We start from the raw sequence: 18,462 nt of genomic DNA on the forward strand, positions 1-18,462 counted from the left end.
ATTTAGGTACTTTCATTGATATTCTCCTAACAATATTGAAAATGAAAATTGTAACTACGAGTGTAGATTGGTCTCAATCAAATTAAAAACTCCATCAACCATAGTAGGCTCCTAATCGCATTTACTCCTTAAATCGTATGATTATTTTGTCAAAGCTATTATTTTAATTGGCATTCATCAGAAGGCCATTTGTTCTCAAGACTGTCTTATATAAATTAAATGTTCTATGTCTATAATTATTTAGGTCGTAAGTACATCATAAGTTCTAAATGAAGCTGCTTTGGTGTGACAGGACGGGATTGCTCACCATCTTCTAGGGGGATTTGAACTCTGAACAACTTATTAAAAATAAAAATCATTCGGAAATCTTTGAATGCAATTCTCTTTCTTTTCAAAAATAAAGGAATGTTTTCTTTGAGTTCTGTCTTACAGTATTATGAGTAGGTAACAACTGGCCCTCCAGGTGGCATTACAAAATTCTACCCTGGGCAATAATTAGATGATTTTTCCTCATCAGCCAAATAGTTTTGACCTTTCCAATCCCTTGCCAGACAAGCATTAAACAAGGCTGCCGAAGCCACGATGACCCAACCTTCATGATGGTCCAACGTTGAGCATGCGCTAACAAACTTTCAGATTTTATAAAAATAACGACAGAAGGCATTCATTGCACAAATTCTAATTTTGTGCTGACTGGCATTTGCTCTATCTATAATTACTATCTCTGGTATTAATAATTCAATGGCAATCGCTTTTAATACAGAGTGTTAAAAAATGGAATAGAGAGAAAGTTTTAGTTTGATATTTTCCAAAGATTATTAAAAAGTTTATCACAATATTCACACATAATGTGTTTTTATTTTTTTTAGACAAGAACCAAATATAAGTGCACACTAGAACTTATATTTAAAGAAAAACTCATGATATCGGACTAAAAATACTTTTCGAGTTATGGTTAAATTTAAATTAAGTTGGATTGACTGCCATGAACATAATATTTTAGTACAAAATTCATATAGTAAATTCAGGTGTAACCACAGGTGTAACGCCGAGTTCAGGTGTAGTGATTGTTTTTAACAAATCATGAAAATAAATTATTTTTAAGGAATTTTTAGAAATCCCAAATAATATTACGACTGTAGACGACCGCCAACTCCTACAAATGTCCGTAAGTGTCATCTATAATTGATTCTTGCAACGTGGTACCCACCCACCCTGTAATTATTGTGTTATTCGTCGTTGGTTAACCGTCAAATTTTAATGAGTAAATTCAAGGGAATTGAACATTCGTTACTTGTTGATAATCACTGCTTTAGGCACCATGGTTTCTGTAAGTCGGCCTACGCGCTATTTTTACTTTCATTATATCCTTTTTAGAGTCTTGGGTCTGGGCTGGTGGCACCACCCTGATCAAGGTGATACGAGAAACTTCCATGGCTGGTATCTCTACTACTCCATTGTAACGCAACTGTTGTGCGTGATCGGCTTCGTCACACTCGAGTCCATCGATCCTTTCATCGGTGAGAAAGACATCGATCGTTTTATGATCAGCATCTCGTTCGTCATCACACACGACCTAACCCTCATCAAACTCTGCATCTTTTACTTCAAGAACCTTCAGATACAGGACATCGTGCGAACTCTAGAAGTGGATTTGTACAATTTTTATCAAAACAATAGAAAAAATCGAGCAACAATCAGAATCACAAGAATAATGTCTGCATCATTCGTGTTTTTCGGTTGGTTAGTTATTGCGAATACGGATGTTTATAGTACAATAATGGATTTTCGTTGGAGAGCTGAAGTCGCAAAATTAAATGCATCTTCAATTAAGCCTCCACGAGCCCTTCCATGGGCGATTTACATTCCATGGAATTATCAGTCAGACCAATCGTACATTTCTGCTTCCGCACTTCAAACGATGGGTTTATTATGGACGGGGCACATTGTTCTGGGAATCGACACATTTATTGGGTCTGTTATACTGCTCATGAGCTCGCAGTTTACTATATTACGAGAAGGTATTGTGACGGCATACGATCGCACTATAACAAAGATGTATATGAATGCAAAACATCAGCATGATTTTTCCGAAGCGGTGATTCCAAATAACGAAGAAAGTTTTTACCACACTACGCACGATGAGATGGAAGATCTTGTGTTGGCTCGCTTTTCAGAGAAAGAGGTAGAGTTGGCGCTGCAAGAAACATTGAAAAATTGCTTCCGACAACACCAGGTACTAATAAGGTGCGTGTGTACCTAGTGTAAGGTGTATTTTTTAATACGGCTGTGAGCAGATGGCCATAAATCAAGCTGTTTGAGCTGCCAAGAAAAAATATTCTATGTCCTTCGACCAAAACTGTTTACATTTCAGATGCGTCGAGAATTTCGCAGAGACTTACTCGTACGGATTCATGACTCAACTTATATCTAGCATGACGGCCATTTGCGTAGTAATGGTCCAAGTTTCGGTAATAGCCATAATTATTAATATTAACTAAGTAATAGCATTAATTGGGTAATATTATTTGCACATAGGTAAAAAAGAATGCTCTAATCTGTCTTTTATTCATTTCTTCCGTTATCTTTCTGTGACATAAAATACCATGGAAGTACTGTAATGTAAATTTAAAATTTCAGCAAGATGCTTCTAGCTTCAAATCCATTCGTCTGGTTACTTCACTAGCATTCTTCATGGCCATGATTATTCAACTAGCTATACAATGTTTCACTGGAAATGAGCTTACGTTGGAAGTAAGTAGGTATATATTTTTCATAATATTACCACTTTTAATGCAAATAAATTGTATTCTATTCTCAGCCAGCAGACGTTTACCTACCTATATTTCTTGACTCTATCATAATGTGTTAAATAAATAAAAAGTTACTTACCTCCAGGCGGCTCGCATCTCAGATGCAGTGATGGAGTGTAAGTGGGAGCGCATGCCGCCGAGCCTTCGGAGGATGCTCATCATATTGATGATGAGGGCACAGCGTCCGCTCCGCTTGTCTGCTGCGGGCTTCGCTTACATGAACAACGACTGTTTTGTGGCGGTAAGTAATTGGTGTTGTGTAAATAGGAGCCGGGTCAGACGCCTATGGCTCACCAAGTTTGGCATAAGTGTGTGCCTACAGTATGAATAGAAGTGCCACAGTGCAAGTGTGGGAGCGCATGCGCAAGGCTTTGCGCCTTCTTAGGATGCTTGTCATAAATGATGATGAGGGCTTTGCTTTATATTAACGACTGATTTTTGGGGGTGAGTAAGTAGGTATACGGTGTAGTTTGAATAGGAGTAGGTGTGTCACTTATGAATAGGAGTAGGTATGTCACTTATGGCCATGACTGTGTATCCATTAGCTGACAACAGTTGGCAATACGAAACTCACACTTAATTTAAAACAAAAAATAACATCTTTTTAATCTTATGAGTATTGTTGCAAAACAACGCTACTAACTACATACAACTAAATAAAGCTGTGTTTAACTTGAATTTCCCTCGTCTGTGCGTCATATATTGTCTTTGCCCTCATACATTATCGCCAAATTTTCAGCTTCCAACTTATTTTGTCTTTTTTCATTTGCAGATAATGAAGGCAGCGTATTCATATTATGCAGTGTTGAGTCAGAAGGCAGAATAAAACACTCAAATGATTTCTTAATTTATATATTTGACACCTTTGTAGCTTAATTTTATTGACGCATTGACTAACTCTAAACTATCACAGTTGTTCCGCAGGTATAAAATTATACAAAAGTAATAAATAAACTACCAATAACCCTAGACCTAGTTTATATTGTATTCTATCGCCTCCACCAGTAGTTACAAAGACTGAGCTTTTATTTATTGATACAATTTGTGTCTAATTGGAAGGAACATTTTATGGGACTCGTACTTTTCTTGGTATTTCTTTGTACTTTGCAGCATTCGAAGCATTGAAAGTTTCACAAGATATAAAAGTATATGATTCTAGATAAGATAATACTCGTCATAGATTTCGATTCGATAAAGTCGCTTAGGTACTTCTGTTTTTTTGCCAACTGGGAACGTAAGTAGTGTACGCAATTCCAAATGAAAATTGCAATTAGAGTGGTCTCAATCAAAATGTAATAACTCTAACAACCACAACCGGATTTTATTCCTTGAGTCGCGTAATTATTTTGTCTAAGCTACGTATTATTAATTCCACTAAAGATCCTGATTCCGAGCAGTTTACTGCAAGATTATCGAAAGACCATTTGTTCTTAAGGTACGGTCTCATACAATGTTCCATGTCTGTAATGTAGTACATCATAGTTCTAAGAGAGGCTGCTTTGGCGTGACAGGGCGGGACTGCTCACCTTCTTCTATGGGCAATGTAGTCTTAACGTCGAGAACTGTCATCTCTTCCGACCTGAAAGTAACATTTTCAGCTCAGAGCAACGTAAAATACGAGTTATTAGTAAAAAGCACTGTACTAGATGTTATGGTCCTATAAAATCTAAGATTCATGATCAGAATATGTGAACGCTACAACAAATCTTCACTCGTGTACATTTCTACGTACCTACAAAAATGCAATAAGTAAGCACAAGAGAAATTAAAAGAAGTGTGTATGAAAATGTTCTAATGTTGAAATACCACTGAGATTGATTACGCACTGCAGCCGATTCGAATCACGAGAATTTCAGCCCGAAGTAATTATCTATATATATAAAAGAAAGTCGTGTTAGTTACTTCGCTTATAACTCAAGAACGGCTGAACCGATTTAGCTGAAAATTGTCAGGGATGTAGTTTAGAGCCAGGAGAAGGACATAGGATACTTTTTATCCCGTTCGAAATAAAAAAAAAAGTCTGCTTATTTATTGCCATTAAGGCGGAACAAAGTTCGCCGGGTCAGCTAGTTTTCCATGAATTAAAGATACCTACAATGTAACTATGGTTTTTTAAGTAAAATATCTTTCTCTACTAAGTAAGAAGACTGAAGCGTGGATTAATACTTAGAAGCGAAGATATTTTTTGTTGTGAGAAGGTTGTAAAAACTCGGAAATTAAAAAAAAATGCAAATAATTACAGCAGTACTTCGGGTCGACATTTCTCATGGTAGTGCAAAGTGCAAACTAAATACTAACGCAAACAAGTCAAGGTCATTTTTCCTTTCAAAGAAAAGTAATATAAAAGTAAAAAATAAACATGAAATAATTTACGGTGTTTGAATTGTACTCAGTATGTTAGTCACGTAACAACAACATGTCTACCTATGGGAACGTACGTACTGTTTGCTATAGAAATACGGATTTATTTCACGCCCTCCCTAAACAAGCAAGAATTCTGAAGCTATTTCCTGGTAAAAAACAAAAAGGTAGGGTAAATACACGGAAATTAAAGGACGTGACGACTTTTAATTGTAAACAAAACAGCGTCACAGTATTTTTATTTTATCTCAAAGCCTGATCAGATTTGTCGGTGTACCATATAATTTATCAAAGTCAAAGAACATAACTCTACATAATTAGAAGGCAAAAAGGTATTACTTGTTCGTACATATTGTGAGTCAGCTAATTGTAAGCAATTAACATTAAGATTTGAAACACAAGAGCTGTTGTTGAGGAGATACCTAAACACCAAACTACCGAAAACGCGAAGATTTCATACATTTTCTTATTTGTTCCTTAAAAATAATGTTCTTTGACTCACTCAGATTTGACCAAAATTCTGTTAACAGGGATTTGAAATTGACCTGTCTAACAATTCGCCCTTAGATGTTAAAAAAGTGATGGAACTCTGTCACTTACCTCGCGTCTTCACTCGAGTGGGCAGCGTTGTAGAACACACTCGGTAGCGGGGAATCATGCTGGCTGATAAGCGAGCTGCCAGCTCGAGGAGTGTGGCGGCCATGACTGGCATACGGCGAGAACGGAACCATCGCTCGGAGGGTCGCCAGAACCAGCAGCATGCCACCTCAAGAACAAAACACAATCGTCATTAACAATAACTAACTAACGTCATTGAAACAAAAGCCTTGATGAAGGTTAATGACATTCATACAACAATTTCCATTGTCAAATTGAGTAATTGTATACCTACCTACTTATTTAAGTTATTCCAAGTTTTGATTATCTGATTTATTAGTAACATTGGAGATGTTACAAATTAAGAGCAAGTCTTGAAACGAATTTAACACACTCATTACTTTTCTATTTAAAAGAAAAACTCAAGCCACGAAAAATGATTTTTTAAAAATCCCAAAACCATGAACATTTCTAAACCGCAAATAATTCAATATCTATCTACCATACTAGTTATCTACATGCATAATAATAAATGCTGATTAACCAATACCCTCCTTTACGTCGTGCAATCGATAAACAAATGAATGAATGAGTTTCGCACGATGCGACGCAGGAAAACGTCACGTAGCTACGCTAAACGCGCCGTAGCACCACGGTGTAGCACTTTTGAGACTTTTACGTAAAAAGTTCAAAGGTTTTAATTTAATACAATGTTCAGACAATATTAGATACGGAACGCAACTGTGTGTGTGCTCACGGATTTACTAGTAGATTCATAAACATCGTCTCCAGAATGTAGCAGCATCGTCATCATCTGCAGCAGTAGCTCTACATCGATTCCAAATAAGTTCACTAACATTGTCTCCAGAATGTCACCTCAGCCAGGAACAAAGGAAAAAGTACACGAATGCTTGTATTAGCAGTAATGAGAAGATAATAAAATACCTGCAGCAGTAGCCAGCAGAGTAAGGTGTGAGAACAGCAGCGCCGTGGCTGCACACGCGTAGAACGGCGCTCGCGCTCGAGCGCACGACCATCTCATGAAGTCCCAGCATCGCAGCGATAGCGTGTACTCTCCTCTCCGTGCTAGCAGGTCCACAAACATCGCTACGGCCCACATCGTCTCCAGAATAAGGACCACGGCTGCACCCACACTGTGTACAAGAATACTGTTTGGTACCAGATAGTACAGGGCTAATAGGCTGGCCGCAAGACCCCAGTGTTTAAATAGTAAATAAGGCATTAAATAATATTGTGATATTGTGTATTGTTTTGTATGAATACAAATTAAGTTTTGGTGGGTTTGTCCAAAATATAAAAAACAACGTACTCACAGCAAGGCCGGCGCCACCTCGTATCCTAGCACTGCGAGCTCCGCGCCTGCGCCGCTCATCACTGAAAATAGGAAATACTACATTACCTAAACAAAACATATTATTAAAAAACTAGTACGAGTCAATTAAGAAATTAAAGTACATGGTAGCAATCCCGTCAATAATTATGATTATAGTACGAGTCAAAAAAGCGTTGCTAGCACAACCCGACCCGTCAACCTGAGGAGTGTAAGTAAGTAGGTAGGCCTAATCAGAATAAATGGCCTAATCCTCCCATCCTATGGTAAATTGGCGAGGAAAAATACAGTGTGTCCGGGCTTGTAGTGATCAAACTTTAATGGCGTAATCTATGGACAATTTTATCGATGAAAATACTTCAAATTTGGGGCTTGACCCATTTGTCGCAAAATTACGAGGATTTAAGTTTTTAAGTTTTAGTTTTCACCTCTTCCTTCAAAAACAAGTGAAAACGTGGGTAACTTAACATTAATAAGCGAATATTTGATATCATGCGATAGTCAATAAAATTATCTATTAGTAGAAGTAGAAAACGGACACAAGTTTCATACATTTTATGGAAGTAAGAATGGATTGAATTAGAAAAAGACATGATTTTTTTCACTTCTTTTTCAGTTATTTTCCAACACAAGAAAAACCAGGTCGTTAAAGTATGTTTTATTTGCATTGTATTATTAGTATTTGAGCTATTCTACAAAACAAATGTAAATTTATTAGTCTACGTCTATTAGTTTCGACGTAATTGTCTGTGTTGTTAAAACGCTGCTAACATGCGAAAATGCACTGCCTGAAAGAATCACACAACCTATTCCGACGCGCTATGGAACCGGCTGGGAAGGGGTATCTTTGTTCAACAATTATCTACTAATAGATAACTTTATTGACTATTGATTGATATCAAATATTCGCTTATTAATGTTAAGTTACCCACGTTTTCACTTGTTTTTGAAGGAAGAGGTGAAAACTAAAAATTAAAAGCTTAAATCCTCGTAATTTTGCGACAATTGGGTCAAGCCCCAAATTTGAAGTATTTTCATCGATAAAATTGTCCATAGATTACGCCATTAAAGTTTGATCACTACAAGCCCGGACACACTGTATATGTAGTTTGAAAAATAACATAAAATACGAGTATTTCTCTAGAAGATTTTATAAAGTCCAGCAATTTTCAGCTGAATATTATAATTTTTAAAAAGTATCCTAAATATTACGCAAAAATTAAAAGTGACTGCAGGAGTTACGTAAACTCCCAACCGAGACCTGAATTTTTCAAGTGACATTAGTTTATCGGTCAAAAGCTCCGGAAACTGCTCCGTGGGTCTAGACAAAATGACGTCATTAATCGCTTTGATTGGCGAATATTTCACCCTGATAGTTATGGGCTTATGGCCCTCTAACCTCTTGACTCTAGATTCTAGATTATTTAACATTAGTAAGTGCCTAACCGATAAATTAAATTTCGTGAACAAATTACATACAGTAGCACAAAGTATAGCTTTGAGATCACGTAATATTTGAATAGGTAGTTATTTTCAGCTGTAGCTCTATCTGCATCAGTCAAATTCATTTCTAATGTTGTTAACCATTTCTATAGCACCTTTATGTAAATAAATAAACAACATAAGTTTCAACCTTCATATTAGTTCCATGCTGGTAGAGCGACACTATCTTATGGCTCTAGAACAGTTCTGTTAGCATTTTCTATAACTTTTATTGCGCAACTTTATGTCGTTAATACTTGTTTTAGACGCTTCGATCTTGTCAATAACACATGCTGTTCAACTTTAGAAAGTTTATAGAAGAGTTAATAACAAAAAAATAGGTATGATTTTTCTTTATAAGCGTCGACAGCTGCACAAACGAGTTGTATTAATACACTTTACTGAATAAGAATAAATACACATTGTACAGTCGCTACAGTGCTTACCTTATGTGCCGTCCTGTTTAAAACATTGACCCCCTTACTAATAAAAAGTTACACAGTTGTTGAACACTGTTTTAAAATGTCATTTCCATACTAAACGTCAGTTTAAAACACTGTTCAACGAGCGTGTAAGTTTTATTAGTAAGTGGGTTAGATATTGGTTGGCAAATAAATGACGCAGTCGAGAGTTTGCAAAACAATATAACTAAATAACTGTTACAACAACGCGTGATGAGTGATCTCTAGCTCAAACTAGTTAAATAGTTACGACAAATTTGACTTTTTTATTGATACACAAGCAATTGCGTATACCCTAGTGATGCTTTAATTATTAGTAGGTACTTATTAAGCAGGAAGGTATTGTGCACTCATTTAGTCCTTGATGCCTCATAAAAATGATTTATACTGATAGACTAGCTATTGACCTTCATAGATTGGATGTCTGCAACGCAATCTGTCAGACAGTGTAGTTCTCTACAATATTTTCACTGAAGAATTCCATACAAGTATGTATATCATGTTATCTCAGACAAAAATATCAAATGACTTTTCAAGGTTGATAAATATTTGTCTTATATGATAAAGATCTTACTACGTTTTACAATTTTTCAAATTTAATTTGGCAGAACACACTGTAGAGCTGCAGCCAGAACAGAAGTTTTCTATGGTAATTTCTGAATGTATGGTGTTAGACAATCGTAACTTGCAATTTGTGTAACGTAAATTGTCCAAAGGTTTTAAAAAAATGCCAATGCCTTGGATTATTTAGTACTTAGCGTTACAGCGTGTAGCCGCGACTTCGCACAAATTATATTTAATTTAAGTAATAATTAGACGTAGGTATACCTACTTAGACAAACCAAGAGTACTATAGGTAGATATTGAAGGAATTCTAACTACACAATGTAAAGACGGCCCGATCCGAAGTAACTAGAGGCACAGAATAAGTAATAGTACAGGTACAGAAGGATTACTCCGCAAGCCGATTTAAATAAATGCGAGTCTTGCTACGACGCGATACAGTGGAATTCAGCTCGCACAGCACTACGTACCTACAATTTTATTCACCTACAAGTTTTGTCTCTTTCTATCGCGTGCCTCTGAACTCTTCTTACGCTGTTAGGGTTGCTGTCTAGTGAAAAAATAATTAATCTACTTATTTGTAATGAGGTACGTATATGTAGGTAAGTATGCATTCATTATGGAAAACCTTGGGAGAGGCCTTTGTCCAGCAGTGGACGTCATTTGGCTGAAACGAACGAACGCATTCTGAGCAGTAGTCATAGTAGGTTAGGTTCGTATACTATCCTAAGAATTATTGATTACCTACATGGCCAACATACCTTTCAGCATCTTTGGGAAGCGAAAAAAAAAAGATAAATCCGGTAGATTTCTTTTCGAATTTAAACACCCGAATGCCGCACAATATTTCTTTCTCTTTATGTCCATTTTTAAATAATACTTCGATCATAGAATTATAATCATACTACAACGCACGCCAGCGTCCTGACGGGCGTGCGCGTGACACTCGACTGATATAATACCCGCCGGCGGGGCGCTTCGCTGTAGGTAATTATCGGATGTACCGCGCGGAGTGAGCCAGGCCTGCTAGAGGGTAGTAATGAAGCCTTTTAAGTAACGGAGCAGTGTTATTATAACCACTTTTAAATACTAATTGCAAAACATAAATAACTTTTATATAGCTATAAAGTAATTGCTCTGGTTTTTCAAGGTAGGTACTTCCTAAATAAAAAATACAGAATAGAACCTACTGCGATTATGCTTGATTGGGCCCTAAGATGATTTTATAGTATGTCATTGATTGGGCCTAAATATTGTTATCGAAGCAGAATTTCATGTTATGGCCTACTCCTTGGTACCTACCTAAAAGTAGTATTTCACATATTTCACTTGCAAACAGCGTTTAAGTAATGTTAGTTAAATAAAACTATGTAGAGTTTTCTAAAGAAAAGGTGAGTCGTTTGACTTTCTTAATGCCCTCACCCTCACCGGTGTTTAAGTTGATTTTAAGTTGATTTTCACTTTATAGCTAAGTTATTTTTTATTTATTTATTATTCATTATTGAGCAATTACATATTTGATCCAAATAGCGTCCTAAATCCTCTTTAGGTTTGTCTAGACAACTTAAGTAACTTACCTACAGCTGTTATGAGTCCCCATAATCTAGCAAGTGGCTGCAGCCAGTCCCACAGAAATGATGCCACTGATTTTGGAGGATGCTCATAGGTCCTCCTCGTACGGCAATGAGGATTGATCGAGTCCCGATCCTGAAGGCTGGACGCGCACTCTGAATCGATACTCATTCCGAAGTCATTACCATACAAAAGATAAGCGTACTCAGGTGATCACTTAAATAACTGTTTATTTTTTACATGCTCATCTCAAGGCTTTCACAGTTCATTATTCCACACTAATCACCGGTCAAATTCCGCCATCGTTTTGGTTTGTCACGAAATCTTATGTTTACACAACGTATCATTGCATTTATAGTTGCACTGGCGATGTGCCCGGATACGAAAATATCACGCACCTTGAAAACCGTTCGTAACAAAAATTAGGAAATGGAGAGATTTGTTTGTGTATTTATTTAGGTCTCGAGTTTATACACTGAACTGCAAATCCATGTTTGATAGTTGAGTGAGTGTTAGATGTTGGGAAAAAAGTTGTAAAAGTGGAAATGTTTTCCCCGCTTTTCTTCGCGTATCGCGCTTTGCATGTTGAGGGCGCGCGGGCGCTCTCGGCCGTGGACTAGAAATAACTGAGACACCGAAGAGACGAATCCGACGTCGCATCCTCCAGATATGGAAACTGTACGGATGGCATATCAATCTAAAAACTGACGCATCTTATTTAGTTGTAATAACTCCGATTTTGCAACGAAAATTTTCTGCCGTCTGTACATAGTCCGTTTCTGTTTATTCATGCGTGCGTAAAGAACAAGCGCGTCTTTCCGCTCTTGAAGAGATTGCTTGCGAGCACACAATCTACGTATACCTATCTTATGTACCTATATGATTACGTGATTGAACCTACACTTAAAATTGAATTATTGATAATACTTTTATGGAATACTTATTAGCTATTATTTATTTCCGCCTGTATTTAGTACCTATTTGCTATTGTTTTTTAAATTTCAGTACTTACTCGTACCTACTTACTTCGTTTCAGTCAAATGACGTCCACAGCTGAACAAAGACCCCCCCTGCAAGGATTTTAACAGTCTTACAGTCATTGTTATCAACAGAAATACTTAATATTAACTAATTTTTTAAAGATTTTTATTATTATATTTATATTTTCTTCTTAAAGATTCTCGGAACTGGTTGTTCCGGTATTGAAAGAGAACCTCTCGGGTTGTTAACCAAGTGATGGTCCTCTTGTAGGAATCGCCGTACAATTCGGCACGTATTGAGAATTGCAGCTTTCTGCATATTGTAAAAGGTATTAGTCGGTAGGTCTAACGTATTTAAACTATTTTTCAGTTGTTGAGGTATGACCCCTGTGCTAGAGAGCACAAGCGGTACAATTATTACTTTAGTTTGGTTCCATAGTCTTATTATTTCTTGCTTTAAATCTGTATATTTAGTCATTTTTTCTGTAATTGTTTTGTTTATATTGTGGCTATTGGGTATGGCAATGTCTATGATGTAGGTTGTTTTGTTCTTTTTGTCAGTTAATATGATATCCGGTTTATTGAAATGTATAGTTTTATCTGTAAGAATTGCTCTATCGAAATAAATTTTGTGATTGGAGTTCTCTAGCACTGGGTTTGGGTTATATTGATAGTAAGGTACTGATTTTTCTAATAATTTGTGTTTAACTGCTAACTTTTGGTGTATAACATGAGCTACTTGGTTGTGTCTGTATGTGTAGTCGTTTTGCGCTAAATTAGAACATGCCCCCGTGATGTGCTGTATTGTTTCAGGTGCTTTGTGGCATTTTCTACATAGGTCATTTCTCGCTGTAACATCTTTCAATATGTGTTTTCTGTAGTTTTTGGTGTTGATGACTTGATCTTGTATAGCTATGGCAAAACCTTCTGTTTCTGGAAATAGGTAACCCAACTGTAGCCATTTGTTTGATGCTTCTGTATCTATATTTCCCTGCTCGATTTCTTTCAGATGTCTTCCATGCAACTCTTTCTGTCTCCACTTGTCAATTTTGTAACCTTCTCTTACTTCGCGCGTTACTGTCGGCCTGTGTTTGTTTTGTAAGTTTAATGGGGTGTAGTGTTTATCGGCTTCTACAATGGATAAATGTAAGTTACTCTCTTCTGCCTTTTGATAGAAATGTTTACGCAAGTTCGTTATTTGTGATTCATGCAGCATATGCAAATCAATGAGACCTCTTCCTCCTATTTGTCTTCTTAAAGATATTCTCTCAATCGCAGATTTAGGGTGTGAATACCGGTGTTTTGTCAATAATGTCCTAGTTTTCATTTCCAATTTATTAATATCAGTCTTCGACCATTTAATTATTCCGAATGAGTATGTCAGTACTGGGATTGCAAATGTGTTCAGAGCTTTAAATAGGTTTTTGGATAATAAAGGTTTTTTGCATATTAAATTAACCCGCTTAATGTATTCTGCTTTTAAATTAGTTTTAATTGTTTTGTGATCTATGTTTCTTGACTGTTGTATACCTAAGTATTTATATAATTCTCCTTCCTCCATCGTGGCTATATTACAATCATCGACAGTATTACTACTACAAGTCCGCTTGCCTTTTTTTACGTGTATAATTTTGCATTTATCTAATCCAAAGTTCATATTTATGTCACAACTGAATTTACTAGTTATTTTTATAAGCTCCTGCAGATTTCTTTCATTATTTGAATACAACTTAATGTCATCCATATACATAAGATGTGTAATGTTTGAGGTCTTAGAAATTTTGTAGCCGTTTAGTTGTGAGAGAAGATTTGACAAAGGGTTGAGGGCGAGACAAAACCACAAAGGGCTCAGAGAGTCTCCTTGAAAAATGCCATTATTTATCTGAATTTCAGGTGTTGTGATGTTATTAGTTTTAGTTGTTAAATTTAAAGTAGTTTTCCAGTTAGTCATGGCATTCTTCAGAAAATCTATAATGATAGGGTCAATTTTGTATAGGTTTAATACTCTGAGCAACCAAGTGTGGGGAACGCTATCAAATGCTTTTCTGTAATCAATATAGGCCATACTAAGATTTCTGCTACATAAGGTGGAATGCTTAAGTATAGTTGAATCTATTATGAGTTGCTCCTTACACCCTTTGTGGTTTCGTCTACATCCTTTTTGTTCTTCCGTTATAATATTGTTGGACTCAATGTGGTGTAAAATTTTATTTGTTATACAAGAAGTGATTAATTTGTAGATTGTAGGGAGACAAGTTATCGGTCTGTATTGGGAGGGATCAGTTGTATTAGTGCTTTTTGGCAACATGTAAGTGACGCCTTTTGTTAGGAACGGTGGAAGTGGGGTATTTCCTTTAATCAGATCGGTAATTAATTTAGCTAGTTTATTATGTAATGCAGAGAAATGTTTAAACCAAAAATTATGGACTCGGTCCACTCCGGCGGCTTTCCAGTTCTTCATTTTTCTTGTAACTTCGTAAATATCTTCTTCGGTTATCTCTTTAAAGCTCATTGTATCAATATTGTCTCTACGGTTTTGCTCTTCTTCTATCCATTTAGCTTCTTCATTATGTTCCATTCGAGTCTCCCATATGTTAGCCCAGTATTTCCTAAGTTCATTCTCAGAAGGTGTTCCATTAATGTTGTCTCCTGTACTGCTACCGTCCCTTAAAGTTCTATAAAATGCCTTCTCATTTGTGTTAAAAAGTTTGTTTTCCGTTTTCCTATTATTATTATTATTAATTTGGTACTTGTAGGTAACTACTTCCTTTGAGCTATTTACGGATTACCTACTTACCTACGTAATTAATTAATTGGTACTTACCCACTCGTTAGGTCTACATTAAGTTGGTATCTTCTAAAACATGTTATTTTAAATTAACTAATGACACGCACCTAGGGGTCCATCAGCTCATGAGTTTAATTAAGAGTTAATTATGGGTAATAAATTCCTCTCTAAGCCTATTTTACTTAATTAACAATGTAACGTAACTAGAAAGACATGTAAATAAATGAGACAAAAATAATTTTGTTTTCAGTTTACGGATTATTTTGCAGAAAAATGCCTTTGAGAAAAGTCATTGGCCGCCGCTGACCCATCTATAAATAAATGTTTTACAACTTTTAAACGAAATTAGACGACATTTACATCAACACACAATGTTACAGTGGTTACAGCCCACGCAAAAGGACAATTTATGTGCCGCAGACATGTCATTGTATTCTTACCTACTTACATAAAACGCAAGGACCGATTGGAATACGAGTAATTTCAATTTTAGACGCTCATCATCATCATCAGTTCATTTATATTTTCCACTTGGAACACAACCTTACTTATAATATGCTGTTCCTTCTTCACCTCCTACGACCTACGACAGAGTAGAGTGGAGACGATCCTACTACACTCCGCTAGAACCACATTATGACCATCAGCTTGACATGGTAGCAATCCCATCAATAATAATGACCAGCACCTCTTAGTTAGACCCTTTTTTGCTAATTCCATATAGAAATCTTGAGATTAGACGGATTTACGACGTACGACGTAACTATATCTACATGAGTCTTATAATATGTAAGTAATTGACCATTAAGTATAATATTATGATGTAGCTTGAAAAATCGTCGCCGTGAAATAGAACCCACGATCTTTTGCTTGCCGGATGACTTCACTCAGTCACTGAGCTACGGAGACAATTTTATGCTCATTGACCTTGCTCTTTTTAGGTATACCTACAGTGTGTCCGGGCATGTAGTGATCAAACTTTAAGGGCGTAATCTATGGGCAATTTTATCGATGAAAATACTTCTTTGGGCCTTGACCCATTTCTCGCAAAATTACAAGGATTTAAGTTTTTAATTTTTAGTTTTCACCTCTTCCTTTAAAAACAAGTGAAAGCGTGGGTAACTTAACACTAATAAGCAAAAATTTTATATCATGCGATAGCCAATAAAATTATCTATTAGTAGAAGAAAAAAACAAACACAAGTTTTATACATTTTAAAAGAGTAAGAATGGATTTAATTAGAAAAAAACATGACTTTTTTCACTTATTTTTCAGTTATTTTCCAACACAAGAAAAACCGGGTCGTTAAGGTATGTTTTATTTGCATTGTATTTTTAGTAATTGAGCTATTCTACAAAACGAATGTAAATTTATTAGTCTACGTCTGTTAGTTTCGACGCAATTGTTGAACAAAGCTACCCCTTCCCAGCCGGTTCCATAGCGCTGCTAACATGCGAATATGCACTGCCTGAAAGAATCACACAACCTATTCCGACGCGCTATGGAACCGGCTGAGAAGGGGTAGGTATCTTTGTTCAACAATTACGTCGAAACTAATAGACGTCGACTAATAAATTTACATTCGTTTTGTAGAATAGCTCAAATACTAATAATACAATGCAAAAAAAAACATACTTTAACGACCTGGTTTTTCTTGTGTTAGAAAATAACTGAAAAAAAAAAAGTATTTTTCTAATTAAATCCATTCTTACTCCCATAAAATGTATGAAACTTGTGTCTGTTTCTAATCGACTAAAAGATAATTTTATGGGCTATCGCATGGTATAAAATATTTGCTTCCCGCTTCCCACGCTTTCACTTGTTTTTGAAGGAAGAGGTGAAAACTAAAAATTAAAAACTTAAATCCTTGTAATTTTGCGATAAATGGGTCAAGCCCCAAATTTGAAGTATTTTTATCGATAAAATTGTCCCTAGATTTCGCCCTTAAATTTTGATCACTACATGCCCGGACACACTGTATTACATTTTATTAATTTAGTGCCTTTGTCCATTGTGTGAAAGGAAAAAGTGTGTGACTCGATTGACTTGTTTATAATTGAGAATGTTACTAGGTATGCAAAATCACTTGAAACCTATGTTACAGTTAAGGTTTTACATTTACAAATACATTAGTTTTTATTTCATTCAAAAATACCCAGTAGTTATGATTTTATAGGCATTCAAAGTTCGCTTAAATATTGAGTCCCGCCGACGGTCACGTGACCCCGTGTGACGTACATTCACAGCGTCCGCTCACTAGAAAACGGATATAAACATACTTAAATATTTTTTTTTTGTAAATACAAACTTATTATACATATTAACACCCAGACCCATCACAGAAATTAAAATTGAACCAAACCCAAACTTGATGCGATTGTGTCGTTTTATTGCGAATTACCTTCCAGCTCCATCATTAGACCCCGATTACTATATAGAGTTAAAATACTCATCAATACAAAACGAACGAGCCCAAACTCGATGCATTTAAGTCGTTTTATTATAGAGTTCCTATGGCCACCTTCCAGCTCCATCATCAGATCAGCTCCATGTCATCATAATATTGCATGGTCATCCAAATCACATGTGTTTGCGAAATTTCAGCTTAATCGGTTGCCTGGAAGTGGGTCTTAATTCAGTTTGCAAGATTCCACCCATACAAATATGAGCCAGTCGTTGTAATATGACGTCACGCGCATAAAATGGCGGGCCGGCCGCCGCCCGCACTTTTAAAATTCAATATCTTGGAAACTAATTGACGTATCGAAATAATTCTTTCACGTGTATTTTTTATTTTTAACAGAGAATACAGAAAGCTAAAAAACAAAATTAGTGAACATTCTTCATTGTTGTAATAATAGGGAGTGTTTTATCTAGAGTAAGCTTAATCATTTTACAGTTTATCGTTCGATTAATGCGATGTGAGCTTACAACCAATATTAAGACCAATATCCAACGAGGGTCGAGGAATAATCTAAGCAAGGAAGCAAGAACGTATTCAAGGACGCTTTTTCGCCTTTACTATCGCTTTTTCGCCTTCAATCAATATCGCTTTGTTATCCTGAATAAAATAAAATGAGTTTTTGTAATCATCAGCCACGCTGATGTCGTAGTCAAGCCTATCAGCTCAGACGAGCCCAATGATTTTATCAATCGGAACTACAATCGATTATTAAATTGAATTATTGCAAACGAATAATACAAAAGTTAGCACAGCCCTAATTTTTTTCCTTTATGTTGTCAATACTGTATGTCATTGCCCTTTTCCGTTCATAATGTTACCCATTACAAAAATATTGCATGTAAATGAGATTTAAATTACATCTAGTAAGACATAAGCCTAACTGGTTCTACGTCGAAATTACGGCGAAGATAATGATATTATAACGGCATAAAGTATGTAATTAAACTAACCCATATTACAACTTACGAGTATTTCAATGAGTCGATCTAACCAATTAATATACTCAATTAATGACTTTTTTCTTACTA

General features: G+C 35.9%; 2 protein-coding genes across 2 annotated transcripts; one reads left to right on the plus strand and one right to left on the minus strand.

Moving 5' to 3' along the window:
• The first annotated feature begins 1,321 nt into the window (after positions 1-1,321).
• On the plus strand, positions 1,322-3,656 carry LOC135073832 (odorant receptor 49a-like). Its single transcript, XM_063968035.1, has 5 exons — positions 1,322-2,247; positions 2,375-2,471; positions 2,641-2,754; positions 2,899-3,054; positions 3,586-3,656. The coding sequence occupies exons 1-5, from the start codon at positions 1,322-1,324 to the stop codon at positions 3,637-3,639; spliced, it is 1,347 nt and encodes a 448-aa protein (XP_063824105.1). The 3' UTR covers positions 3,640-3,656.
• On the minus strand, positions 3,650-11,818 carry LOC135073833 (uncharacterized). The gene is made up of 6 exons (XM_063968036.1): positions 11,600-11,818; positions 11,207-11,525; positions 7,106-7,166; positions 6,717-6,925; positions 5,775-5,940; positions 3,650-4,392 (listed from the first exon to the last, which is right to left on the minus strand). The coding sequence occupies exons 2-6, from the start codon at positions 11,370-11,372 to the stop codon at positions 4,290-4,292; spliced, it is 705 nt and encodes a 234-aa protein (XP_063824106.1). The 5' UTR covers positions 11,373-11,525; positions 11,600-11,818; the 3' UTR covers positions 3,650-4,289.
• Positions 11,819-18,462: the final 6,644 nt, after the last annotated feature.

Source organism: Ostrinia nubilalis, chromosome 8, assembly GCF_963855985.1.
Source record: "Ostrinia nubilalis chromosome 8, ilOstNubi1.1, whole genome shotgun sequence".
NCBI classification, from domain to species: Eukaryota; Metazoa; Arthropoda; class Insecta; order Lepidoptera; family Crambidae; genus Ostrinia; species Ostrinia nubilalis.

Coding starts and splice junctions, on each gene's coding strand:
- LOC135073832 (XM_063968035.1), top strand. CDS start 1,322: ATGGTTTCTGTAAGTCGGCCTACGCGCTATTTTTACTTTCATTATATC. Junction 2,472..2,640: donor TAGTAATGGTCCAAGTTTCG/GTAATAGCCATA, acceptor TTAAAATTTCAG/CAAGATGCTTCTAGCTTCAA. Junction 2,755..2,898: donor GAAATGAGCTTACGTTGGAA/GTAAGTAGGTAT, acceptor ACTTACCTCCAG/GCGGCTCGCATCTCAGATGC.
- LOC135073833 (XM_063968036.1), bottom strand. CDS start 11,372: ATGAGTATCGATTCAGAGTGCGCGTCCAGCCTTCAGGATCGGGACTCG. Junction 6,926..7,105: donor GAGGTGGCGCCGGCCTTGCT/GTGAGTACGTTG, acceptor TCTTGTACACAG/TGTGGGTGCAGCCGTGGTCC. Junction 4,393..5,774: donor CACTCGAGTGAAGACGCGAG/GTAAGTGACAGA, acceptor TGTTACTTTCAG/GTCGGAAGAGATGACAGTTC.